This window comes from Penicillium longicatenatum (genome assembly GCF_028827895.1).
Source record: "Penicillium longicatenatum strain IBT 33135 chromosome Unknown contig_3_segment0_segment0, whole genome shotgun sequence".
NCBI lineage: Eukaryota > Fungi > Ascomycota > Eurotiomycetes > Eurotiales > Aspergillaceae > Penicillium > Penicillium longicatenatum.
The window spans coordinates 3,654,648-3,665,517 of record NW_026643121.1 but is presented as its reverse complement, the minus strand read 5'-3'; the positions used below and the strand labels follow the sequence as shown (position 1 = coordinate 3,665,517).

General features: G+C 49.9%; 3 protein-coding genes across 3 annotated transcripts; 2 read left to right on the top strand and 1 right to left on the bottom strand.

The window, feature by feature from the left end:
• Window positions 1-13: 13 nt before the first annotated feature.
• On the top strand, window positions 14-7,913 carry N7484_006722 (type I polyketide synthase; the record flags this gene model as incomplete). Its single annotated transcript, XM_057117140.1, has 4 exons — window positions 14-295; window positions 346-490; window positions 545-5,461; window positions 5,530-7,913. The coding sequence occupies 4 exons, from the start codon at window positions 14-16 to the stop codon at window positions 7,911-7,913; spliced, it is 7,728 nt and encodes a 2,575-aa protein (XP_056973023.1).
• Window positions 7,914-9,953: 2,040 nt separating this feature from the next.
• Window positions 9,954-10,226, bottom strand: N7484_006721 (uncharacterized protein; the record flags this gene model as incomplete). The annotated part of the gene is made up of 2 exons (XM_057117139.1): window positions 9,954-10,127; window positions 10,203-10,226. The coding sequence occupies 2 exons, from the start codon at window positions 10,224-10,226 to the stop codon at window positions 9,954-9,956; spliced, it is 198 nt and encodes a 65-aa protein (XP_056973022.1).
• A 55-nt stretch (window positions 10,227-10,281) lies between these two features.
• N7484_006720 (uncharacterized protein) lies at window positions 10,282-10,633 on the top strand (the record flags this gene model as incomplete). Its single annotated transcript, XM_057117138.1, has 2 exons — window positions 10,282-10,372; window positions 10,440-10,633. The coding sequence occupies 2 exons, from the start codon at window positions 10,282-10,284 to the stop codon at window positions 10,631-10,633; spliced, it is 285 nt and encodes a 94-aa protein (XP_056973021.1).
• Window positions 10,634-10,870: the final 237 nt, after the last annotated feature.

The window sequence follows — 10,870 nt, the reverse complement described above, 5'->3', positions numbered from 1 at the left end:
TTCCGAAGCCATTATGGCTCTTCTGATGTGTGAAGAGATCGAAAAATCCAGCTACCATAGCCAAATCCCTTATGGTGGATCGGCACTACGCCCGACGGGGGCTCTTGTCAAAGACAAAGATCTACTTGAGCCTATAGCGGTTGTAGGGTATTGTTTTCGCTTCCCAGGCGATGCAGTCGATGACGAGGGATTTTGGAGGTTGATGATGGAGAAGAGATGCGCCATGACGCAATCATCGGCCGATCGTTGGAATGTCGCTGGGTGGTATCATCCAGACAAAAGGCGACGAGGACAGGTGAATCGCCCCGAGCGGCGGTAATATAGAATCATTCTAAATAACGACAGTTCACACCACGAGGGGGGCATTTTCTCAAAGAAGATGTGTCCCTTTTTGATGCTGCATTTTTCTCCCTTTCCGCTGACGAGGCGTCTGCACTGGACCCCCAGCAGCGGCAAATACTGGAGGTGACGTATGGTGCGCTTGAGAATGGTAACAGTCAAAGTTGTGGATCGTGAGAATCTTTGTCTCTAACAACCTCGACAGCCGGTATACCAATGGCACGCATCGCAGGTTCCCAAACATCTGTCCATGTTGGATGCTTTGGGAGTGACTACCGCCTTATGGCCTGCAAAGATGTCGAAATGAGTGCCGACTATGACGTTGTCGGTATCAACGCATGTATGAATGCCAACAGAGTCAGTTGGTTCTTCGATTTGCATGGCACCAGCATGAATATCGACACGGCATGCTCTAGCAGCTTAGTAGCCATGGACTTAGCATGTCAAGGCTTACAATCCGGAGATGCCGATATGGGAATCGTCGCGGGTACTAATATGATATTATCGCCAGACATGATGCAAGTGTTCTCGAATGTCAACATGCTCTCCCCCGATTCGCGAAGCCATAGCTTTGATCATCGCGCAAACGGATACGGCCGGGGCGAAGGAACTGGAACATTGATCTTGAAACGCCTCAGAGACGCCATTCGTGACGGCGATACTATCCGAGCCGTCGTTCGTGCAACCGGTTCCAACCAGGACGGCTTGACGCCATCCGGAATCATGCAACCTAGTGGAGCTTCTCAGGCACAACTGATTAGAAGAACCTACGAGAAAGCAGGGCTTAGTATGGAGCCAACCTGTTTCTTCGAGGCCCATGGAACAGGAACTCCGGTCGGTGATCCAATTGAGTGCAACGCAATAGGAGAGGCCTTCCGTGGCATGCGCGGGTGTAGTTCACCTGGAATCCAAGAGCCGCTTATAGTTGGCGCCGTGAAGTCAAATATCGGCCATCTTGAGGGTGCCAGTGGAATTGCCGCCATCATCAAGACCATCATGGTTCTTGAAAAGGGACTCATTCCGCCCAATGCTAATTTCGAAAGGCTAAATCCCAAAATTGATCTCGAGTTCTTAAACCTGAAACTTCCTCACCAGCCAACACCATGGCCAACTCGGGGCTTGCGGCGGGCATCTGTGAATTCCTTTGGATTTGGAGGCTCAAACGCTCATGTTATCCTGGATGATGCGTTCCACTTTCTGCAAGATCATCACCTCGTGGCAAATCATGTCACTGTGGAGGTCCCTGCTACTCTGGCTGTCTCGGAAACAGCAGAAAGCACGGAGTCCTCTAGGATTCAAACCCCCGGTGACCTACCCAGGCTTTTGGTATTCTCTGCTTCTAGCAAAGAGGTCACGAAGAACATGGTTCACACATACCAAAGCCATTTTGAGATGTTATCCCCGCAGTCCAGTCATTCAGAATATTTAGGGGACTTAGCCTACACTCTAAACCTGCGTCGGACGACCCTCGATAATAGAACATTCTTTATCGCTTCTCGATTCTCCGACTTACAAAATATTGACAAGTTGGTATCCCCAATCCATAAAACCCTCGATGCCCCTGTCCTAGGATTTGTCTTCAGCGGCCAGGGTGCGCAGTGGCCTGGGATGGGCCGAGAGCTTTGGGGCTTGTCTGGGTTTCGCAATACCATTGACAACTGCGAGAAGGCTCTGCGTTCCTTTGGCTGCCCTTGGTCTCTGCGTGAAGAGTGTCTAGTCGAAAGTACCAGCAGGTCTAGAATCCATGAGCCCGAAGTCGCCCAGCCAGCAAATACTGCTCTGCAGATTGCTTTGTTCGATCTTCTGGATGGTCTTGGTATTCGGCCTGCGGCCTCCATTGGGCATTCCTCCGGGGAAATTGCCGCTGCATATGCAGTTGGCGCTCTGAATCTCCAGGACGCCATGAAGGTCGCATATTTTCGGGGCCTTTGTGCTGGTCAGCTAGCTAGGGACAGTGGAACGAGCGGCGGTATGATGGCTGTCGGACTTTCGGTGGAGGAAACAGAACAATTCATTGACAAGGTCGCTAGTTTTTGCTGTCGCAAGATTTCTGTCGCGTGCGTCAACAGCCAGAAGAGTGTGACGGTCTCCGGGGATCGAGACCAAATCGAAATTCTGAAAAACTTACTCCATGCTGAGGGTATCTTTGCCCGGATACTGAAGATTCCGGTCGCCTACCATTCCTCTCACATGAACCTTGTGGCGGGCAAGTATCGCGAACAGATGATGGGCATTGGTATTGGACGCCAAATCAAACCAGTTATGATGGTCTCTTCGGTGACAGGCAAAAAGGTTAAGCTTGAAGAGTTGGGAACACCAGACTATTGGGTTGCCAATCTTGTCTCGCCTGTCCGATTCACAGACGCTTTCTTCGGAATATGCTCTGGACGAAGAATTCGCAAGAAGCTGGACTGCAGCCACAGAAGCCAAGCCAGCGTTAACATTCTTCTTGAAATCGGGCCTCACTCAGCTCTCCAGGGGCCCATTCGAGATATGCTGGACACGCTGCCATGGGGTCGCGATATGAGGTATTGTCCAACGCTGAGGCGCAAGGAAAATGCAACCCATCAGGTTCTCGCCGCTGTCGGGCAGCTACACTGTCTGGGCATACCAGTGAATATGGAAAGAGTGAATAGGCTCACGGATCCGAGCCCTGTCAAACATCCACGGGTTCTGGTGGATCTCCCGCGGTACCCGTTCAACCATACTAACTCATACTGGCGTGAAAGCAGAGCCAGCAAGAGGGGACGGCTCAGAGAACCTCGCTACGACCTCATTGGACAGCGTGTACCGGAGTGGGATCCTTTGGAGGCTCGGTGGCGACATCATATCCGTGTCACAGAAATGCCTTGGGTAGAAGACCACGTCATTGGCGGCACTCTTATTTACCCGGGAGCGGGTATGGTCGTGATGGCCATCGAAGCCGCTAATCAGATGGTCAATGATGCCGATGCTATTTCCGGCTTTGAACTAAAGGCTGTAAAGTTCCAGCGGGCGCTGGTTATCCCTCGCACAGCAGAGGGTGTTGAGACCAGCCTCCTGTTACGGACCATGAACGGCGGGGAAAGGCCCACCTCATGGATGGAATTCAGACTGTGCTCCTGGCAGAATGATGCATGGGAGGAGCATTGTCACGGGTACATCCGAGTCGATTATCAGTCCGCGAGCAACGATACCGAGCAAACGAGGGTCTGCGAAGATTGGTCCCAACGCCACGATCAACTCGGACATACTTGCACGTCGAAGCTAGTCGACGATGACATTTACACCCGTCTGCATGGGTCCGGCTTTCAATTCGGTCCTGCTTTCCAGACCGTGACGGGTGCTAAATGCAATGGAAGGGAAGCCATAGCTCTTGTCAAAGTCTTCCAGTGGCCTGAAATGGAACATCCACAGAATCACATCATCCATCCTACCACTCTGGATGGGATCCTACACTTGTCCTCGGTGGCCCTTATGGGAGATGCGCAAATCCAAGTCCCTGCCGCTATCCCGACTGGGATCGGATCGCTCTGGGTGGCTCGCAAGGGTATAAATGGGGCTGTTGACAGAGTTCAGACGTCGGCATGGATGAAATCATTTCATAATCGAGGACATGCATTTGACGCATGTGCCATGAATGAGAAACGACTTCTTGTTCAGGTCCACGGACTTCAATCTACCATCTTGGGTGGTACCACAAGCCCATCTACTGAGCAGGAGGTAGCTCCATTGACCGCGTTTCGCTTGAATCGTGTGGCAGATCTGAATACAATGGACACCGCGCGATTAATCGCGTTTTGTGGACAGGCCATCTCAAAGCCAACAGAACCCGTGGAATTCTTCCGAGATTTGAACTTTGTCTTGTATAAATTTCTTGCCGATGCATTGACTGCGATCACTGCCAATCATGCAACATCTCATTCGCGATTACCGCACGTTCAGCGGTATGTGGACTGGGCGACTCTGCAGAAGGAGAAGTATCGAGCCGGTGAGCTTCCTCTCAGCAGACCAGAATGGGGCGAGTACCTGGAAAGACCTGGCTACTTTGAAGCAGTATGTCAACGGGTTTTGTCCAGTAATGGTGCTGGGGCTGCATACGTTCATACTGGACGTAACCTTCTCAAGATCCTCGAAGGAGATCAGGACCCTCTCGAGTTCTTGTTCAATGGTGATATGATGGCGCAGTGGTACAGCGAGGTGAACAATCGACCTTGCTTCAAGCCATGGGGACTCTACTTGCAAACAGCTGCCAGAAAAAACCCTAATATGCGGATTCTGGAGATTGGAGCCGGTACTGGTGGATCGACGCGTCATATCTTGAAGGCCCTGTCGACTGATTGCAATGTCCCCGAAGAGTCTGCACTCTACAAGTGTTATGACTACACTGATATATCGCCGGCGTTTTTCGAGCGAGCCGCGGACTGCTTCGCTAAATACCCACATCTCCATTTCCGAATTTTGAATATTGAGCAGGACCCAGTAGAGCAGGGGTACGAACTTGGCTCGTATGACTTGATCATCGCGGCCAATGTTCTTCACGCAACTCCTTGCATTGGAGATACCCTCAACAATGTGCACAGCCTGTTGAAGGCAGATGGCAAATTGATGCTGTTTGAAGTGACACATCCAGAGATTATTCGTTCTGGATTCATTGCGGGACTCATGGAGGGCTGGTGGGCCGGTGTCGATGATGGAAGAGTACACAGTCCTGCACTCACGGTCGATGAATGGGACGGAGCTTTGAGAGGTTCTGGATTCCATGGCATTGAAGTTGTGTTTCCAGAGTTTGATGACACCGAATGTCACGAAATGGACATCATCGTGGCTAATGCTTCGGATACCCGGGTGCACGAAATGAAACAGACACGACAATCGTTTTATTTCATCATGCATTGCCTCTCCAGGCTACAGCAAGAAATATTCAATCGAGTTCGTGAAGCTCTGCTACTGCACTATCCTGGATCGCAGGTTGTGTCTGGGAGCCTGGAAGAATGTGCCGCTTCCGACCTCATGGGATCGACAGTGGTCTGCCTTGAAGAAACCGAACGGCCAATGTTGAGCAATATGACGCGCGCGACCTTTACGAGTCTGCAAACACTGACTAATGGATGCAATTCCATCCTTTGGGTCACTGCTGGCGGTGGGCATGACACGTTGCCCGAATATGGCCTTGTTGATGGATGGACCCGCACATTGCGCAATGAGAAGGCGACTCGACGAATCTGTACCTTGGCTCTGGACCTGGGGGAGAGATCTTGGGTCGGCAAATCAATCACATCATGCATGTTATGCAAGGAAGTCTTCTGGCTGACCCGACCTCGGATTACGAGCCGGAATTCTTGGAGATCGATGGGACTCTGCACATTCTTCGACTCGAGCCTGATCTCCAACTTACCAAAGGGCTACACTTGGCGTCTCAGCCTCTGCAATCCTCAATCCAACCACTTGCTGATTTGAGCTCCGCTCGATTGTTGTGCGGAACATCTGGCGTTCTTACATCACTCCACTGGGCAGACGAAGATGATATCCGCCTGATTCAACCCGATGATGTCATTATCAAGGTTGCAGCTGTCGGCGTCACCTTGCACGACGTTCTGAGTGTAACAGGAAAGATTCCCGATATACCTCTTGGGCTCGAGTGCGCTGGGACGGTTGTCAAAGTAGGTCACGGCTGCGTTGGCCTTCAACCTGGTGACCGCGTGCTCGCCTTCGGCCCTGGGAAGTTTAGGACGATGGCGAGAGCCAAACAGGACTTCGTGTTCCGCATACCAAGCGAGATTCCACTCACTCATGCCGCCGCTATACCGATGGCATTTGGCACGGCGTGGCATCTCTTGGTCACGGTCGGTCGCCTCCGTCGGACGCATACGGTTCTAGTGCATGATGGCACTAGTTCCCTCGGCCAAGCCGCAATCCAACTTGCTAGATATCTCGGGGCCATGGTATACACGACATTTGATACAGAAGAAAAGAGGCAATGGTTGTTTCAGCAAGGCATGTTGCCATCCGAACGTATTTTGGACGCTCGCGATGTCTGTTTCGCATCTGGGCTCATGCGAGCAACTGACCACGGAGCGGACATGGTCATCAATTTCGCTGGTGGGAAGATACAATGTGCCTCTTGGGAATGTGTAGCACCATATGGTCTGATGATCCAAGTCGGCCACCAGTCCAGCGGCCTTCTCCCGCTAGCACATTTCAGTCGGCAGGCGTCTCTGACCTATTTCGACGACCTCCAGTGGATCAGTGACAGACCAGATATGCTTCAAGAGGCAATCAACGAAGTACTTCCACTCCTCACTGCGGGTCATGTCAATTTGAGCTTTTGCCATATGGAGAGCGCATGTTTTATCGAGGAAATCTTCCGTTCCGTGCAACATGGAACCAATCCGGGCAAGACAGTCATTGATCTGACGGTGAATGTCGAAGTTCCGACGGTGTTCAAAACGAAGAACGAGGCTCAACTTCAGGCCAGTGCTACCTATGTGATCTCTGGTGGCCTAGGTGGCTTGGGACGTGCAACAGCACGGTGGATGGTTTCTCAAGGGGCTCGCAACCTCGTACTGCTGGGACGTTCGGGGCCCACGACAGAGGCAGCCAGAGTCCTCATTGACGAACTTTCTGCCCAGGGGGTAACGGTCCAGGCACCTCCATGTGATATCATCGATACACAAAGTGTCCAATCGGTGATGGGTCAAGTCATGCAAACAATGCCCCCAATCAAAGGCCTGATCCAAGCCTCGATGGTTCTTCGTGACTGTTTATTCAGCGAGATACGCTTTGATGACTGGCACGTGGCGGTAGAATGCAAAGCTCTGGGATCAAAAAACTTGGCCGAGGCTCTTCCACCACTGGATTTCTTTATTATGTTTTCCTCGGCCAGTAATGTCATTGGACTCACAGGTCAATCCAACTATGCCGCAGGAAACTCCTACATGGACAGCTTTGCGAGACACCTGGCATTCCATGGACAACAAGCAGTATCTTTGGACCTTGGCCCTATGATTGACGACGGCGTTTTGGTTGAAACCGAAGGCTTCCTCGACAAGGTTCTTCAATATGGATCGCTTGCTCCAGTGAGCCGGGAACAGTTCTTCGCTCTTCTGAGTCACTATTGCAAACCCATGAAGGTTCCGTTAACCCCCGGCAATGCTCAGTTGGTATTTGGGGTATCCGGTCGTGGTGGTCGACAGGTCGAGAATCAACTGACAGACAAACCTCTCTTCAAGCGACTGAAGCTGGAAAAAATCCTCATGGACCCAAACTCGGTGAAAAGCGAGAAAGCGGATTTCAAGAAGCTCTTTCTCAAGACAACGTCTCTGCAGAAAGGTCGCGAGATCATCGGTCGGGCCCTCATTCATAAGATGGTACATTCGTACCGGTTGATTCCCGAACATGTCGATGTCGATGTTGACGCCCCCCTGCACACTTATCGAGTTGACTCACTTCTTGCGGTTGAACTTTGTAATTGGTTTGCGAAGGAGTTTTTGGCCGATGTGGCCGTGCTAGAAATCATGGGAGGGTCGACTTTTGCCATGGTCGAGCTGCTGGTGGCTACTCGCAGTCAGCTCCGACATCCCCAATGGGTTTGATGTATGCCGTTAAGGATGCTATCATAGAAGAATAGTAAGCAGTTTGTCAAAACTCTGACCGCCTTCATTAAATCTGTATTCTATTATACTTGCGAATACGACAACTTCTATCCTCCTACCTAACCGAAGCTTTTCCATGTTTTGACCCCTCACGAGGAAGTAGCCGTACTGCGCAATATAAAAAAAGCTTCCCCTGCGAGATATTGCCTGTTTCAGGCAGAGAACTGAATTTTGAGACATGTAAAAAGGCGTGTGGTCCAGCTAATTGGTTGCCTAAGCGGGTATCGCGAGAAGAGACATCTCAACTTGCTATATCATCGGGAGACTAGTACCAAAATGAACAAGAAGCTCTTGGGATTGAGGAGAATTGCTCGGATTTGTCATATGCAAATGATTGATATTGGGGCTCTCCCCAAGTTGCTTTCGGTTGAGATAACCCTAGGCTTCGGCATAATGGGTTGGACCCATAAAGATGCCCGGCTCAAATGGGGGCCCATCTTTATGGGTCCAAAATTATGTGTATTTTTCATAAACTACCCAGAAAGTTTGGTTTTGGAGGGGTAAAATACCACTTTAAATACCTCATAGGCTACAGTTCTACACAACCCTCACCTGGACTAAATAAAATATAGCTTATTCTTTATTTCAATTATATAAAGGGTGGTTGGGAAGACCTATATATATGGTTAATTGGGTGGTGAAACTGTATATTCTATATATATATCTCTCCCCCTTTAGCACAGCAAATCGACCGCATCAAAAATTACTATGTACTTCATACCATACCTAGTTACCCTAAATTTAGGGTATACTAGGGTATGATAGTATGATAAGTTTATATTAAGCTATATTACATATAATCAAAATAAGTGTGGTAGAAGGTAGAGGAAATAGTGGTTGCTATACATATACAGACCAGAACAGATCAGCTCTCAATGCAGAACGAGATGTGAGTCCACTGCAAACAGCTGCGTATTAGATCATCTGGCTCGGCTTATTGGCAACATGTGGTCAATGACCTACATCATATTTTGTAATTACGACATTTTCAAAGCTAGTCTTAACTTCTCTATGAAATTACCACAGTACAGTCAGAGGACACGGGATCCACTGCATTGTCAAGGACTGTGTGTATTCCTTCAATTCCCCTTCAATTCCTCGTCAAGTCTACACATGCTTATCATAATTTCAGAGTAACAATCCCCATAAGTATGGTAGTTTCTGTCGATCCTGTTGATGCATAGTCACATTCGGCCGATTCAGAATTCGATTTGATGAAAAGTTCATCCGTTTCGGATACATAACTGACTGCACCTGCATACGATACTCGATACCGAGGAATGCAACCCCTAGCAATGCACCCGCACAGTCTAAGCGTCTTACTAACGTCATACATTGTTGATTAATTATCAAGGTTCTCTTCATCCATTTCCCTGTAGTTAGTTTCCCAAGTCCGCCACCTGCTAGGCCACTACGACTTAACCATCGGTTCAGGTGGACCAATGGACCAGAACTTGATGCAATGTGCTTAGAAAAGATTCATATAATATGCGAGTCTCTAAAATGGCTCGGAGGCAATATTCAACCAGTCGGCGGGTCGGAATGTAGCGAGCCGGCCGATGTAAAAGGGGTCCCAACCTGACGCTTTCGTCTCCACGCTGCTAAATTGATCCAGTAATCCTCGCATGGTTCCTTACAAGTCGGTGTTTGCACCTCTAACCTTCCATAATCTATCCCTTATTCATAAAATCATCTAGATCATGCTCAAAACGAGCAGCTTCACTATTATCATTTGCTCAGCCCCGTAGGCCGGGAACATTGTGTAATGGCTCTTCGGCTTGAGTTGAGCTTTATCTCGTCAATTATGCATATCTTCAGCTCGACAGCCCATTGCGTGAATAAACGCATTTCATCCTGCTATGCCAATGATGCTGTCGGCTTCATAAAATGATGTTTACGGTCGGACTGCGTAATGACTGGGCTGTGACGGGCGTTCCAATGCAGCCGGTGGTCAAGACAATCACTAAACACCACCCGTAACTACCCGTTGAAATTGACCAGAGAAAAGCTGAGGTTCTTCCGGTGGTCTATATCCTTCTTCTCGCTAATTTGATTTCGGTAGTGCTTAGCGTCCTCCCCATTCGCACGCCTAGCGGTGGCCGGGGGATTGTTCTCGCGATCACCCGCGTTAGGGGCACTGCCGTCCAGACATACCTGAAACTGATCTGTTATTATCTCTTTGTACATATCGAGCAACTTCTACGAGCGCTGGCCGTTGTCGCAGTAGACCTTCCAGTCAGTAGCAAGGCTCATGACGAGGATTCGCCTTCCCAACTGCGCCGCAAATGACAGTGCGGTTTTTTCCAGAATGCTCAGCCACTGCGCATTTGTCGTCACACCCTCCTGCAAGAATGGGAAAAGAGCAGTCTCTCCAAGTCTCAAGAAGACTGGCGCCGGCGGTAAGTCGGACAGGGAGTGGGTGTGGGAGATGTAGATGATCCCACCATAGTTCTTGGCATTCTTCAGGGAAGAAGGCGAAAGCCGTTATCGTGGAATCTACTCTTTGTAGTGATTTGGGTGCACCAGCGCCGGCGAGACCACCACCAGCCGAGGCTGTGGCTCGTTTTTGTGATGCCGTCCAGCGACACGGTCAGGGCGCTGTTCGAGTTGAAGTCGAATCCAATGGACTCGGAGGGCTGGAAACTGGAACTGTTACCTAATGCGCTGGGCCTCTTCAGACGCCGCCAGTTCGGGTGATATTTTCAATGTGCGAGATTGGGGGAACTTGGATGGTTAAGTCTGTTGATACACCAAAGGTTCGCGCTTGATCCACCTAATTCTTATCTCGAGGAATTCCGGTGCGCGACTAGTTGCGTGTGCACTCCCATTGACGGAGAGGAAATGGATCGCTGGGTCATCTTATTGTCAGAGCTCGATTTGGATCTGCACAATGGCAG